The sequence below is a fragment of the Diuraphis noxia genome, unplaced genomic scaffold (assembly GCF_037042655.1).
Source record: "Diuraphis noxia isolate RWA-SAM2 unplaced genomic scaffold, SU_Dnox_SAM2 contig0005, whole genome shotgun sequence".
Classification (NCBI taxonomy): domain Eukaryota; kingdom Metazoa; phylum Arthropoda; class Insecta; order Hemiptera; family Aphididae; genus Diuraphis; species Diuraphis noxia.
The window spans coordinates 29,083,563-29,101,716 of NW_028301715.1; the positions used below are offsets into that span (position 1 = coordinate 29,083,563).

An 18,154-nucleotide genomic window follows, 5' to 3' on the forward strand; every position below is an offset into this window, starting at 1 on the left:
AAAGTAGAAACAAAAATACAAGATTTTTATGGAAAAAAACCACTAGGAGTTACCTAGGTATTACTTATTATCATTGAGTTACTTATTATTTTTTACTTTCTTTATCTACCTAGTACCTACTCAATATGGTACTACTACAGATGACAGATTTTATAATACCTACCTATGTAATAAAGTTTTTATGCGTTTTTGTCCTTTAACTGTTTCCAAATACATACAAATTTGAAGTCACTTGAAGCTCTATGAAGTGTATTGTGTAATATTGAATTATTTAATACACAAATCGCCGAGTTAAGAGAATATCAACGCACTATTTGTTTTCTCTCTCTGGTCTACGCTCAACTTAGACAAAACGCGTTTACAAAGAATCATTTTTTCTATGATTTTAAGTAATTTTAGGGTCAAATCACCCATTACGAAAAAGATGGAGAATAATATTTTTGAGGGAATGGCATATCGAATTATCTACAACATTTTTTTGTTTATTTTGAAAGTTGAATACAAAATCAAATAACAATAAAATATAATATCTTTATGTCATTCCATCAAAAATATTATTTTTTATCTTTTTCGTAATTGTTGATTTTACTTTAAGATTACTTAAAAACATCAAAAAAAATGATTCTGCGTAAATGCATTTTGTGTTTGTCAATGTTGTGCGTGGGCCAGAAAGAGAAAAAAAAAGTAGTGCGCTGACATTCTCTTAGCTGTTTCTTTTTATTTATCATAAATTGAATAAACTCAATAATATGGGTATATATAATAATAATAAAATTATGGTATAACCTTTATATTTATATTTAGAATCTTGATTTTTCCTCTTTTCTTCTCGTAAATAACTATAATGACATTATATAGGTACCCTACTACCTACCTATTATACTCGTCTTATTATGTTTTCAATTGATAGATTTTGATTTATTTCGTCAATATTTACTTATAACTATTTTTACTTGTTCACATTGAAACTGTCCTAATAAATTGTAAATTTAAATATTTTCCGTAATTAAGACGATTATTATTATTATTATTATTATTGTTGTTGTTGTTTAAGATTTTAGATATCTAATACAAATTTAATTCATAATAATATTTTATAAGTTAAATAGGTACCAAATTAAAAGTAATAAATTACACGTTTTGGTATATTCGAATGCGATGCAGTTACGCTATTATAAATAAATACGATTTTGTATATTTTGTATAATACATGTTTACTGGGTGAAACTAAAAAGACCGACTAGTGACAAATATTAACTACCTTCACTCATAAATATAATATTATCTATGACTATACCTAACTATATATTAACTTTTATACTCAATTTTTTTGTTCTGTTTTAATTTATGGTTGTTATATAATGATATAAATATATACATAAACTAGGTACACAAAATATAATATTCATAACAACAATACAGTTATTGTGTGATTAAATTTAATTATATTTGTCACCCATTCTGTTAAACGTCCTGTACCTATTTAATTACATTATACTAATTGCAACAAATTTTTAATAAGAATAGCAAAAGGCGTTTTTAATTAATTTAAAAAATATATAAATTTATATTCCCTGAATGAAATCATAATAATTGTATGATAGAACGCGCTCAAAGTCTAGATAATTTATATAATATTATGCGCTACGTTTCTAATACTTAGAGACTAGTTTTGGTTATGGCTAACTCGGTATATTAAAGGTACCTATACATATAGTGTACAGCGCACAATTATTATATAATATTGAATACATTAATATAATATCAGTGTAATAGAAATTATGGAATGAAGGTAAATTTCTCGACCTCGAGTTATCGTTAAAAATGTTTTAAAGGACGTATTTTATTAGTCGGATCCCAAACATATAATATGAATATGAATTGCAATAAATTAGAGTGTTACACTAAATACATGATATTACAATATTATCTTATTGATTGCATCCCAGGGTTATTGAAACAACTATCCGATTTCTTTTCCAGTTGTGTTTACAGTTGACTAAAATATAGAGATGCCATATTTTATGATAGGTACTTACCTAAAAAAATATATAATGATTCGTGTCAATGTATATTATATCATATATTATGAACCAGGGGTGGCCAACTAGAAGAGACTCGCGAGCCACCAAATATATTAATAAATATGGAAGAGCCAAAATGTAAAAAAAAAATTTTGGAACAACATATTCTTGCGAGTCTTTATACTCAACCATGAAAATGATTAAATCTAAACATCGGTCAACATTAACGAATGATCATTTAACTGAATTGTTAAGGACTGCGTAAACAAATTATAGTCCTGATTTTAAAAAGCTTACAAGCAAAATAAACACGCAACAAATAAGAAAATAGTAAATAAAGAAAAATGATATCATAGAACACTTTATTGTTACAAATTATTTTCTATACACTGTAATTTAATAAAATATTATACTTTTACAAATACATAAATTCATGTTTTCAAATTGTATGTAAAAATGTTACGATAAGATGTTAGCCGCAAAAGTCTATGACGCGAGCCGTGATTTGGCCATCCCTGTTATAGACCATAGATACGCCATACAATCATAAATACTCATCATCGTTCTAAAACTAATTGAAAAAAACCACCTATTCAACTATTTTCTCTTTGTTCAAAACTCATACACTCTTCATATAAACATATTTACCTTGACTAACTCGTTGGTATGGCGGTACAGAGCTAATGGGGTAGTGCTACCTTCCGGTGTTGTACGATTGAGAACGTTTTACCTTTTTAGCAACACGATTGAGAACGATGTCGGCAGATCAAAGAAACAATATTTTGTACCTTAAAATCAAACGATTGAGAACGATTTTTCTAGCGACGTTGCCATTTATTGGATTTTGATGCAAATGCATCTTTTTTTGGTGTTATGAAACGTTGTTTTGTAAGTATAAAATGTACGACAATTCTTGCGATTAACAAGAGCCATTTTAGAGCCATTAACAATTTTATCATGGCTAGGCTTTTCCGCTCAAACTATTGCCGTTATATATACCTATAAACCATACATATATACATAGGTACAAGTTATCGTCGATAATTTTACAGCACACATCCTCCTACACATGCAGTAATTTCTGTTTTAAAGGAGACCCAAACACAAACCGTGGCAATAATCAACTCCATCGAAAATAATATTACAAAAACCATGGCCAGCAAAGATTATAATCGTATTGTTTCAACAATTAATTTATATAAAGAGTTTGAACAAAATAAGGACATTATAAGGTATTTACAATTAACCGGAAATAAGTACTTAGGAAAAAAATATTGATTTTTAAATTATTAATCCTAAGCTGACAAATAAAATATATAAATATATTGTAAATAAATTTAAATTTTTTAAATTTTTATCTTAAGCTGACAAATATGTTGTATATAAATATAATTTTTTTTACTTTTAATCTTAAAAAATGGATATCTTATATATATTGTATTTTTATTTTTAATTAATGTGGCAACGTTGCATAAAAGTGAGCAGGTAAGAACGTTCTCAATCGTGCTATTAAAAAAGGTACGGCCGATAAGGACCGTTCTCAATCGTGTTCTACCCCTACCTTCTACCTACCTATAAATTTCAGGGTTCTGTCCATGAAGATACCCTCCCCCACAAACACGCACACAAAGCAATGTTTTACAACTCATTTTCAACTATTTTCAACCTATAATTTCACCACGATTTGAGTTTTAATAGGTTTTAGAGAAGAGGAGGAGCTTCACATAGTCCGCTCTCGAGTTGTCACAGCGGCTCTTCAAACAGATGAAAATTTGTTGTAAAATGTTGACTTTGATTTTCAATGAATTCGATCACTTAAGGATGTTGAAATATAAGTGCCTACGTTTTATTCAATTTATCTAAATTTTAAATACTTACACAAAAACATATTTTATACGTATAAAACTTGCTAAAAATTTGATTTTTATATGTACCTTATTGAAATTCACAGAAAATATATTAAGCTCAGAAATTTGAAATTAAAAGTATATTCTGCCATTCAACAATGTAAAAAGTTTAAAAAAATATTGTTTTGTTATTACTTTATATTACATAGAGAAAATATTTTCAACAACTTAAAAACTTTTCGACACAGTGATATTGGTGTTAACCACGATACTTTACCTTATACTAACTGAAATCGCTTGTATTGTATAATATATTTTAATAACACATCGAAATTTTCAGAAAAATATTCTCCTTTGGAACGTGAAATTAATAATAAATTATGACAAAAAAATTTAAATTAAAAAAATTTCTAGTTATAAAATAACGTTTTGTAATGAATTCTTCGAATTGTATATGAAAATTATTTTCAAAAACATTAATTTTTCTATTATTATTAAAACAATCACCCTACGGCATATGGCATATTAGTATATTACATAGGTACCGACCATTCGGCATACATAAAAATTATGGAGGACTATGTGCCTTAATAAATATACATATTATATTTTGAATTGATTCCCCAAGCTTAAAAATAATTTTAATTTTCTTATTGTAGGTATATAAAGTATACTTTTAGTATATAAATCAACTATATGATTTTTCCTAACTCAATTTCCTTCACCCAATACTCATTACTGAGTCATGTTCATAAATAAGTGATAAAATAAAAAGAATCATACTTATTATGTTGTACACAACGCGTATAATAAACAAGTATAATTTTCGAAAAACGATATTTTCCCCATACCTATATATTATATAGGTATACCTAGGAATATAAATTATATATACCTATCTATAATTTAACATGAAATCGTAGACAACACAAAAACTGGCTTTGCCAAATTACACTGAAATAAGTTATTTCGACAAAAACATAATAACATAATAAGTGAGATGAATGATATAGTAGGAAGTATCTATAATATAGATTATACATAAACTAAATTCACTTTTCATTGTTACACGTTCGTTTGGACGAATAGTGGAATATAATATCTAGGCCCCAGGCCACTGAATAAAATATAATAATAATATGCTGAACCAAAAACATAAAATATTAATTCGTTAGAACTGACGGAATAATCAAAGCGTCATTCCAATTAATCGTTTGATAAAATAAATAATGGTAAAAATTAAGACAATCAAACTCGATAACTTGTATTTTTTCTTGTGTTACATCAAAGTGATTAATTTGCCAATAAACAGTTACACGCCTACCTATATCATTAATATAGATAAATATTATTATTTTGTATAAATATTTGCGCGGTCAATAATTTTATTATTAAAAAAAGAACACACGCATACACAATATTACATACTACCTACGTGAAAAATGATTATATACATTTACTATTCATGAAATCTAAATTAGAACCTTGCAAATGGTCGAAAAGATGAAATATTAACATTCATATTATATGTACACAATATGCATTTTTCTCAACAAAATTTACTATATTAAGCAAACTTTATTAATATTTTAAACTTAACATATTATGAATGTACGGGTCATTTAATTTTGTTTGATAACAACAAATGGTGTTAATACTCTCATTGTAAATGACTTACGCTTACTGTATGACTTTATAATATCATATATTATTTCAATTGAAACTTATGCATCCAATTGTTTTTATGATTTTATCCTTTGATTAACTTAGTTTTCAAAAAAATGTCGATCGCGAATAAAGATTTCTACGAAGATATAAGATCAACGTTAATGCTGTACAAAATTATGGGACTGACAAGCCTTAAAAATGTATTTTATGGTCGAATAGATTTTCAATGGGGATCTAATCTTATATGGCCATTGGTATGTATTCAAAAACAAATAACTAATAGATATTTCTTAAGAGTATTATAGATATTACCTATCATTTATAAAGTATTATAAATCTATTGATTTATAATTATTATTACCTATCATCAGATTAGATTTTATAGGCTTCTACATCTTATATATATATAATATATATATATATATGCATATACCTACATAAAAACTGAATTGTTATTACTTAATTTAACTTTTAAAAGTTACAACAAACTATGACTAGCTAAATATTAAAATAAAATTAGAAACACTTTTTTCCGCAACCATATCACATACATTTTTTATAAACAATATTAAAAATAATTTTAAAAAATACTCGCATAATTAATTAAAATATTCGTCATTTTTATTTAACTATATTAAACTATTCCTATATATTTAACCTATACGATTTAATTTAATTTTTTATTGTTTTGGTATAAAGCACCAATAGGTATTTATGTATAATTTTTTAATAATCATTTATAATATTAGTTGTAATCCTCTTCTAGACAATGTTGAATGTTCATAATTATTAGTGAGTAAGCTAATAATTGATTATGTATCTAATATAGTAATATAGGTGATATTTATGATATTATATGAGTAATATATTATAAATTAGGTAGGTAGCCAAGTAGGTATATCATTTATTTATAGTTAAGTGGCGTATTTTCGATTTTGATTGCGGAGCAATAGGATTTCCAAAAAGATGATTTAGTACTTTTAGACGAATTACGATTAGTGAATACTTGTCAAATTCGATATACCTAATTCATTACTTGTATAGGTATAAGTGTATAACAGAAGTAAGTTCTGTAGTAATGTGTTTTCTAATTTTTTGTGGTAGGTTAATTCTGATGCATTGAGTTGAAGTAAGTATTGAAAGTTTAGTGTTTATTAAACTTGCTACATTTGTATGTATATTGTACAGTGTAAAATCAAAAAAAAATTGTCACTCCAATATTTTACAAAATATTATAATGAAAAATAACATAATAATTTAATTAATATATTAAGTAAATATAAGTATCTTGTTGATACAAGAGGAGATAGACTACCGAGGAGATTTGACCACTGTGATCGATTTCAAACGACTGATCAGTGATCGTTAAGTATTGTCATAATAACCACTGTCCACTATAAATAAAATGTGTATAATAGAGTCGAGCAACGAGTTAACCTTTCGTTAATAAACAGTGAATTAATTAAATTAAATTAGTAAACTAGAGAATTGCTGCGATTGGCCGCCCTATATGTTTATGTGTCATTTATTAAGAAAATAAAATATACTGTACTATATTTTATTATTAGATATCTATATTTTAAAATCAAAATTAAATTTTTATATATTTTATTAATTAACAAATAGGTAGTGCTTTTACTGGATGGCTTCTTCCCTCACGTTTTCATGTAAACAAAAAAATAAATATTATATCACATATTATTTTTATTGTGCCCAAGGGTAAAGATTGTATATTTCTTGTTAAAATTAAAAAAATAAAATAAATATTTTTTATTGATTTTATAATGATGTGTGTTCTTATTTCTGCGTGAGGTCAAAAATGAAAAATGTTTAGTACTATTAAAAAATAATTGGGAAAAACATTTGTTAAAATCTTAATGTTATTATTAAAATAATTATTTATAATTTTGGTTACCAAAATATTGACCGTCCTCGCTCAGAATCTTTTTCACCGTATAGGTACAATGATCCATCGTTTAATTCAAATCTAACACATATCCATCGCACTGCTAACTCAATGACAAGGTAAACTTGACATTTACTTAGTATCAGAGTAGTTACCTACCTTTCGGTTTTTTATTTATTATAATATTATTATTTGTAACATATAGCTGAACAATATGATTAACCTTCGTGATAATTTGATTAAAGATTTCATATTTTGATTTAGTTTAAAAAAAACTGCTTTATTTTATGAATACAATTTTTTTTTACTTATCTTTAAAACTAACAGAACATCAAAACGTCTGCATTGATATTCATAATTGGACATCTTAAAATGACCGCTTATTGAAAACCTAAAAAATCAGTTGAAAGTACGGTATAATATTGTAATGCCATAAAATATAAATATATATAATTGTAATATGCATTTTTATGATTGGATGTGGCAATTTTTAATCACTCCTTATTTTCAATGTCTGTCAATCAAGGTAACGTACATCACGCCATGCTATTTGTTGATGTTGAAAGCCATAAGAAATCCAACAGCCACCCTGTGGTTTTGGACTACAAATTTTATACTGAGGGAATTTCTAAGTCTACTGACGTCGGTCTACGTTGACATGCGTTTGCCGAAAATCATCGAGAACACAAACCGTTTCGACTCCAAATACGGTCGTCCTACGGAACAAAGAAGTCAACCCCGTTACTACGTAGTCGCCTATCTGGGATGTACGTTTACGTTGCTTGCGTGTGGCTGCATTGATATTTTGCTTAACAAAATGTCAACTAAAGTTATCTACGAGTCGATTTTGAGGTATGTGTTTTATAATAATTCCATCACCGATTAATACGTTAAACACAGTAAAAAATCACGAGCAGGCGCAGATCATGGCACGGAAGGCAGGCCACTTACCATACAACCATTCCCCCCTCGATCTTCGTCGGCAGTCACACAAATAAACGTATCATAGATACATGTTATCTAGGCATGTGGCACTGTGAAACCACAGTATTAGGTGTATAAGTGGAACACATTGTATTCAAATAATATAATGCACTGCAGCAAAAAAGTTTGTAAACGTGTATAATAATAAGAATTGCAGTGAAGAAAGTAGTTTAAATGTTTTCGCACGTAGCTGCATAGGGAAATTGACAAACAGAGACAATAATATGTCCGTATTACGAAACTAGCCAATGAGGACCCTCTATTTCTGAGTGCTTGGCATTAGATTTATTGTCTGTTCGCTCTATATCTTAATATTCTATATTTTGTATTTTTGTAACTTATGTAACATTCTCTTAGTTAATATGTTATTATGTTCTGTTCGCTCTATGCCTTATATTTTATATTTGTATTTTGTATGTATGTAACCCTCTTAGTATTATGGTTACTATTATATCATTGATTATATGTAATTGGGCACGTCCCGTTTTTCAATAAATAAATAAATAAATAAATAAATAAATAAATAAATAAATAAATAAATAAATAAATAAATACATATAGGTAGGTACCAAGCTACCTATATATAATACATGTGCAGACGTGGGTGTTTGGTATTTTCTTATTACTATAATAACAAATTTACATAACGTCGTAATTTTATTACCACCTTGAGTCTATATAATATTATTCTTAACTACCTATATGGCTATATGATTGTTAAAATATTTTTCTTTATTTCATAATAATAGTATAATATCAGTATTACAAAAGTACGTTGTTGTCGTACGGGTTACATCTGCAGTATATATATTATAATAGAGTAAAGCGTACGTAGGTTAGGTTAGGTATCTATAACTATAAACACGGGAAATGGAGATAGAAAATACTATAATTTTATTATTTCTCTATAAAAACTAACAAGGGACGCGTTTCTATTAACAATACTGAGATAAAGCAGATTTGTCGAACAAAATGTCGTCATCTGGCTATCTGCGAAAAAATAGAATGCAACATTTTTTAGAAAACAATTTTTAATGTCTCTTCTCAAATCCACAAAAAATGCAATATTTTATTGGCTTTTCTTTTTAGGTATAATTTTTATTATTTTTTAAATCTTTAACTGCCATTTGTTAATTTTTAAAATATACAACATGTGTACACCTTCACTTGTTCTGACTTGCGGAGACATCTCCATACTGCAGAGTGTCAATTTGTTTTGGCAAATTATATGGCCATTATAATCATGCCAATTATATTTCCTTGGCAAATCAATTACACCTACCTAGATCTAAATGAGATTTTTTCAACATGAAATACGAACACCATTAGATATGAATTTGTATTGATTATTATTAACTGACAAAAACTGCATTAAATATTATTTATCTATGTTGTATTTGTATGTACGTCGTTGTGTGACAATATCACAAGATACTTTTACTGGAGACATTTCTCCAGGCCCCCCCCCCCCAATTTGGAAATTGTACATCAAAATATTACTGAGGGTTTGTAAGTCGTTTGTAAAGATTTGTAACAACAAAATTTTCGTTTGTAAAGAAAACCAAAAAAAGTTATGCTAATTTAAAGTTGGGGGGCTGGAGAAATGGCTAAAATGCCACCAATTTGAAAAATTACAACTTTATGCACCTCAATCGTTTGTAAAAACAACATTTTCGTTTGTAAAGAAAACCTCAAAAAGTTATACCTATTTCAGGTTGGGGGGTGGGCTGGAGAAATGGCTAAAATGCCACCAATTTGATCCCGTCCTATTTGGATAACCCAAACTTTTTTTATCCCAATTGTTTGTAAGTCGGTTGTAAAGTTGTGCGAACGCAAAATTTTCGTTAGTTGTTCTTCAAAAAATATCAATAAAATTTTATATGATGCGCCAATAAGTTAAAAACTTTAATACAAGGCTCCTGAACCTACATTAAGTTGGCCCTCCACATTCTGCAATTTATCTCAAACAAATTGTAAACAATTTTAAATTAATTGTAAATAATTGTAAATTCAGTCCCCGAATTTGTAAATCATCTGGGGCCTTGGGAAATAAAAAACTTGTTGTTGGGGGGGGGGGGGGAATTCACGCAGCCACCCGACAGAGGTAGTCCGATCGAGTTCGAACAAATTGTAAAAATTATGCTAATGTTGATTTATCGAACCCTTATTGAAGAATTTAAAAAATATATTTTTTTTTAATCGCTTTACTAATTTTTATGCATCTTTAAAAGAAAAATTACAAATTTCTAAAAAATTTCTATCCCAAAAAGAGTCAAAATATTATGAAGATATTTCCATTCATTTTAAACGCTAATATAAATATTTGGTGAAAATTTCAAAAGTCTGCGGTTATTAGTATTTTAGTTACACCATCGTTTTTTCAAAAATTACCACTATTTTCAATTTTTTGGGGTTTTTCTTGACGCTTTCTAAAACTACTTGGAATTTTCAATTTCACCCTCTCGACCTCTCAAAAGTACCAACAAGGTTTACTTTTCATCCAGAAAAGCTACTGAGCTACTAGCTTTTTTTATTAAAATTTGATTTATAAAAAAATCTGTACCTATGTATTATAAAATATAAGTAAATCTAAAAAATATTTATTGTTTAAAAAAAGTCTAGTTGAATAAAAAATCTATATTTGACAAAAATCTGTTTGATAAAAAAATTAAATATATATTTGACAAAAAAATGTTAGCTTAAAGCCAGTTGATAGCTTAAAAATATTCCAAATAAACAATAAATAAATAATAATAATAATCACTATTCACAATAATAATATAATACTACTAATTAGTAATTTAATTACTAGTAATTACTACTAATGATTGATTATTTTCGAGATTTTGATAAATTTTGTCAAAATACGAAATTTAAATGCTTATAAAAAAAAATCATGCCTATGTATTTTTAAAATTTTTCAACTGATATTGTAACAATAAATTAGAAACCTTGTATTAAATTTTGAATTTTCAGACTTTTTGGCCCACCAAATAAAACTTTATTGGCAATTATAAAAAAAAATAAAAAAAAAAAAATTGAAAACTGAAAATTTTGGTAAACAGCTCAAAACAAATCAAAATAATTTAAAAACGGTATGGTGTGAAGAAAATGCTTAAATAAACATTCAATAAAAAATTCATGGATCTACTGTTATTTATTTTAGAGTTAGACCAAAAAAAAATCGATTTTGTCGAAAGTCATTGTTGCGTGAAAATTCCCGTTTTCTCTTAATTTTTCATAATATGTTATACACGGTACTTTTGAAAACTACTAGAAAATGTTTACTTTTGATCCCCCAAAGTTCATCACTCCAAAAAAAAGTTGTGCCTTTGTATTATGTATGTATTATTAATTGTAAATGGGCATAACTTTTTTTGGTTAACTTTACAAACGATATTTTTGCTTTTAAAAAACTTTACAAACGTCTTACAAACAATTGAGGTGCATAAAGTTGTAATTTTTCAAATTGGTGGCATTTTAGCCATTTCTCCAGCCCTCCCAACCTGAAATAGGTATAACTTTTTGAGGTTTTCTTTACAAACGAAAATATTTTCATTTCCAATCTTTACAAACGACTTACAAATCCTAAGTAATATTTTGATGTACAATTTCCGAATTGGGAGGGCTGTGGAAATGTCCGTACGCGGGACTTGGAAATTGAAACACGCTGTTGTATACTTGTATATTGTTATTAATATGAATTAATCATTGTATTTCATACATATGCGATGATATAAAATAAATACAATTATTATTATATACTATATATATATGGGATGATGTACAACCTGATGCAGGTACATGAGTTCGATATTTCCGCTGCTGTACTTGCTGTTCTGCGACGAGATGTGCGTTCGCTTCCGGTCGTTGCGTACACGGTGGCGCATGGAAGTAGCCAAAGTGCTCGCGTCTACGCCGCGGACCACGTGCCAAGTACTGGAATCGGAGCGGCTGGCGCACGCGCAGCTCTGCGATCTCGTTGAGGAGATACGCATTGCATTCGGACCCCGGCTCACTACGTACCTGCTTTTCGTGTTCCTCGAGCACCTAGCCCGGTTCTACTTCGACACGTACGTGATGCCCTCTTACAGGTCCAAGCACTCGGATTTGGAGAACAAGGGTGTCAGCGTGTTTGAGTCGTTGATGTTCCTGGGGCATGCCTGGATTGGTACATACCTGGTCGCCTATCTGTCAGACACACTCACTGAATCTGTAACTAGATATATAATACTATGGGTACTAGGTAGAACCATGTCACTGCAGGAATTAGACAATAACGGCTGCAAGATATAAATAAGAACGCTAAAGAAAGAAATGGATAAACGACATACACGGCATACCGAATGCGTGTTGATTTCGTAAAATAATCGTTTTTTATTACACTTGTCGCAAAATGAGACAAATGTATTTTTTTAGAGTACGTTTGCCCACTGCAGCATGAAAATAAAATTGCAGCTCATGTTACAGGACAAGTGCCAAAAAATACGAATACTTGGTTAATGGGGGAGGGGGGGGAGGCTAAGTCTTAATTATCAGAAATTGTTCGATATTATAATATGTTTAATATTTTTACTTTGGTGGAAACAAATAAATTACTGTCAGAACCAGTATAGACCAACTATGGGGAAGAGCAATCGTCACTGAATAGAGCTTTCCAGAAAATGTAGGGATCGAGCTTTTAAAAATCTGAAAAAGCTGTATATATCCAAAAAAAGATGGGAATCCTTGGTCTAATTTTATTTTATTTATTATAAGGTAATTCGAGAATACTGATAGATTAGGTATATTGATACCTATTTGATATACCTACATATATCTATAGTAAGTAGACCGCAATCTTGTACGAACGTGTTGATCGTCATTGTTATTCGAGATCATATTACGTATCTTTTTATCAAAATATTTTCGTTTGACTGCATGACCAAAATAATAATATAAAATAATAACCAAACAAACCAGGTATTCGAGACAAAAATTAATTTTAGACTATAATACGCAGCCTCCCAAACCATCCTCTAACTAAATTAGTATAAATAGGCATGGTTTTTATAAATTTAAGTATTACCTTAAAAATCAATCATTTTAATATAATATCATATACAATTTTTCATAGAGTAAAGAAATAATAACAGACTTAAGAAACATACCGATATGGAAATTACCCCAAGACTGTTCTGAACAGGTACCTATATAATGAGTTTTAAATTAATTTAGTTTTAATTTTGAAAATTTACTAAGTAATTGAAATCTAAAACTATATGATTCAGGCTATAAATATAATCTTATAGATTTAACATTTCAAAAATAACAGCCAACAGGACGTATTTAATTTCCTTTTTTAGTTTTAAAGTGAGGTTAAAAATATATAAATAAATGTTTTTTTCAATTATGGGTACCTCCTTAAATGTCAAATGTTTTTTTATAAACTTACATTTGTATTTATTTTAACCACTTAACAATTAAAATATATTTATCAGAACTTAAAATATCTACTGGCTGCATATTGTGGAAAATATTTTCAGTTTAATCCAAGATAATTATTAAACTTATAGAATTCTCTGACGTATATAATATTTTCTTACAAAAACTACTTAAACATTTTTTTTTTTTTTTTTATCGTGTTATTCGTATTAGACTTCAACATTTCAAGACAAGATTTTTAGCTTTTGAAAGGGTATTAATAACTTGGTTTGTTTTCTATTATATGAATAATATTATGCGCATGTTGGAGACTAGGTATGTGTCTGTGTGTATATATAATTATGGTTTGAAAACAATAACTTAATAACAATATATTTATTATTATATATTATATAATATATTATTCATGTTAAAAAAAAAATTCACCTTAATTATATAGGCTAACGATTAAATTATATATTTACGACGCCCAAGTTGTAATAAAATATCAACCATATACTTTTTTTCTTCAATACTTAAAATACCTGTAGCCTATCTGTGCAGTTTAACTTAATGTACATTAAATATTGCACAACTATAACGTCTACAATAATATTCGATACAAATACGTATATGTAATTCTATAGCTACCAAACACACATATTAAATTGTATAGTTTTAGATTTTGTCACGTTAATGTATGTATAACAAATATAAATACGTATATATTTTAATGAATGTATTGTGAACTGTGCAGGTAACTTTCTTTATGTCTCAAGTACAGAATTCTCATACCGTTATTACAGCTTCTGGTCTGTTCACGGTCAATAAAACTATTCTATCGTCCGTAAGTATAATAGCAGCAATAAGCACTCCAATTAATAAATATAGGTTTACCTACTCTTCCAAAAATACATAAATTATTAACAATGTTGAAAATTGAAACACGTAAAACTGTATTATATTATAATGTGCTATACTAAATAATAGATTTTTTTTTTACTGCTGTTGAATTATAAAGTTGCAATTATTATAATCCATCACCATATACGTAATGATCAGTGTTGCGTAACTGCAAAACATACTTCCATATCTCTACTCAAAATAAAAAAAAATAATCAATTTCGCTTCAAGTCTTCACGAGTGATGAATAAATTCTAAGAATATACGGATATACGTCATACTTAGGACGGGTAAACAAGTATATAGTTCGGTCTTCTCCACTCCACTCCAAACAACTATACTCGGGTGAAGTGTTTTGTAGACATGTGTTATTACAGTAACTATTATAATAATATAAACCATTATTATAGCACTCGAATATTGAATATTCAGCTGAGTGGGGCTGTTTTTGTTCTTTAATTTTCCGAATTCTTCAAATTGTGTACCTATTCTTTCTTATTGGCAGCGCTATATATGTAAGTGCAAACTCAAAGTACTTTTTTGTATACATATTCGTGCACAATACGTATACAATACTCGTGTAGCATTTTTATAATATTAGCTACAAAAAAAGTGTTTTTCTTGACAATATATTATACAAAAGCATCGTTCTAAATCCAATAAATTGCTCTTAATGTAAAAAATGCATAATTATATGATATAAATGGTTTTCATAAATCGTATAGGAACGCGAATATTGTCAGCACACGTTTGTGTGTAAGAGATACTCATATATTTATTATAAACTTTAAGTGGCTTAAATGTGTTGACAAATCGACAAATCGTACATAACGCCAACGTGTTATTGAATATTATTTTGCGTGGCATTATGCTTATATTCAACGATAATTATTTATACCTACGTATGAACATAATACATAACATATAACATACATGTAGTTCTGATTATTTTATGCAATGATCAAAAATTATTTGAATATTACACAGCTTTGTTATTTTATAATATTAACGTTTATTATTATAAATTGTTAAAATGGATACGTATTAAATTACAGTTGCCAAAACAAATCTTTCAAAAAATATTTTTTTTCTTACCATCGATATATTTTTAAGACAATAATATTTTAAGTGTAGAAAATATTATTATGTTTCCAGTATCATGTATCATTATTCAATAAAATGAATTATTGTTACTAATAATTTAGTACAAAACTTAGACCTATACATATAATTGAACACTCTGTAATTTATTCTCGTCATCTAATTATATTATCAAGGTTCGTTGTTCGTTCATACTACACTAATACATATTTTAGAACGGAAACATATTTTTCGACATTCTAATAAAGTAATGATAAAAATTATTACTTAAAAATAAAATCTAAATAATACGCATACTATATTTTGTATCTTTACGCCTTTATTATAAAACTGTTGTAATTTAAAATTTTTTTAAATACCATCAGGTATATCAGTACACTATTTAATGCTTTAAAACACTGTGGGTTTCGAGTTACTAAGTCTCATATTATATTGAAATTGAGCACACACTTATTAATTATTATTATACTTAAATCAAATGTAATAATGCGTACAAATATAATATTTCGGTGGATTATCGTTGGATCATAACTAGGGCTCGGATTATGTTGTTGCATTTGCAATTTTTTTTATTGTTCGGATTCGTTGCTAAGTAAGTTGTAAATTTATTTCAAACGAGTACCAATTAATATATAAAAATTTAAGTGCAACTTTTTGTTGATTTTGTTGATTTTCGTCATTTTCAATACAATTGTATATATTTTTTTATGTTTTCACTTTTTTTTTTTTGTTAGATTATACAGTGCAATAATTTTCAAGGTAAGGTAAGGTTTTTTTAAAAAAACAAATAAAAAATAGTTTAAATAAAAAGTTTTAAATTTTGATAAAATTATTTGTAGATTTCTGAGAAATAAGAAGACCGCACAATTTTAGTGCAACAACATCCGATCCCTAATCATAACTATAAAACAAAATATACTCATATGAAACGTAAAATCACATAAAGATTTTAAGTAAAATTAACTTAACAAAATATCATTGTGTATAAGTAATATTTGATCTAATTCCAATGAATAAAAATTAATATAATATATTCAATTGTCAATAATTTTTAAATTTTAAGGAACTGTAAAGAAATATTTTTTAATTTGGCATAATAAACGAAATTGTTAAAAAAAAATTATCGAAACACATAATATTACTATCCTCCAAATACTCAAACACGATTAATTGATTAATTAATTAATACATGCACGATTATATAGATCTTTTATAAATAAATTATAAAAGCAAAATCTGAAAAATCTGAATTAAAAAATAAAATAAATATTAAATGTCAATTTAACATTCGACAAATAAAAACGAAATATTTTCAAGTTTTTTTAAGCATATTTAATACTTGGGTTTATAACCCCGTGAGATGATGAAGTTAGCAGATATATATTATTATGATCATTATATTATATTTTACCAAATATGTATGATTAAAAAACCAACATGATATTAAAATGTAAAACAGTTTAAAAGCTCTAAAACATCGAGTTTATATCTATCAAAAAATGAAAGTTAATATTTATAGTACTATCATAGGTATTATTATAGGTATTTATCTCCAATTACTTGAATAGAAATTATTAGAACAATAAACGTTTACAATTTATAAATACAACGTTGATTTACCGCAGTAAAGTAAGTTTTTTAGGTGTATTATAATATAAATGTACAATTATAAAGTTTAAATTTTAAAACATTTAGAATAAGTATCAATTTAACTATAAGTTATTATATGAACCTTTACTATCGATGGTTAATCGGGAATTGTCTGTATAATAAGTACACATTAATTTTATTTCATATTTTGTAATTTGTATAGACACTATGGTAGATTATATGTACCTAGGTATTTACATTACGGTCAACTCTCATTTTTGTGTTTTTTTGTTATTTTTTAGATAATAATATCATTGGCCACATACATTATAGTACTCATACAACTGGCGCCAGACTTAGGACGTGTATTTATCGAATAAATTATGCAATATAAATAACAATAAATAATCATATGTTACGAATACATTTAGAAATGTAATTTTACTAAACAATACATATTTGCTTACTACCCACGCACACGGTGGCGACTCACTAGCCGATGCACTCTTTGAGGCACGCCCATGAAATAATGAAAAATATAAACACGTCTCGAGGAATTTTTTCGTACACTTCAGGCATTCGTTGCCCTTCAAAAAATTCATATTAACAATCACCATCGCATATTATATTTACCCGTTTGGATTGATCTCGTTTTGGTCAGGTTAAGCATATTTTCGCCCAGGAAGTCAAATGCTACGTAAATGGAACGATTGGATTTTTTTTCTATG

General features: G+C 27.4%; 1 protein-coding gene across 1 annotated transcript; it reads left to right on the forward strand.

Annotated features, from left to right (window-relative positions):
- The first annotated feature begins 5,568 nt into the window (after positions 1–5,568).
- On the forward strand, positions 5,569–18,068 carry LOC149055168 (uncharacterized). The gene is made up of 6 exons (XM_089229062.1): positions 5,569–5,793; positions 7,972–8,297; positions 12,230–12,644; positions 13,546–13,614; positions 14,590–14,679; positions 17,729–18,068. The coding sequence occupies exons 1-6, from the start codon at positions 5,653–5,655 to the stop codon at positions 17,804–17,806; spliced, it is 1,119 nt and encodes a 372-aa protein (XP_089085188.1). The 5' UTR covers positions 5,569–5,652; the 3' UTR covers positions 17,807–18,068.
- The last annotated feature ends 86 nt before the right edge of the window (positions 18,069–18,154 follow it).

Excerpts from the sequence above, each read along its gene's own strand:
- LOC149055168 (XM_089229062.1), top strand. The coding sequence starts at position 5,653 with ATGTCGATCGCGAATAAAGATTTCTACGAAGATATAAGATCAACGTTA. Across the intron at positions 8,298-12,229 it reads ATCTACGAGTCGATTTTGAG|GTACATGAGTTCGATATTTC; the intron begins GTATGTGTTTTA and ends AACCTGATGCAG. Across the intron at positions 13,615-14,589 it reads CCCAAGACTGTTCTGAACAG|GTAACTTTCTTTATGTCTCA; the intron begins GTACCTATATAA and ends TGAACTGTGCAG.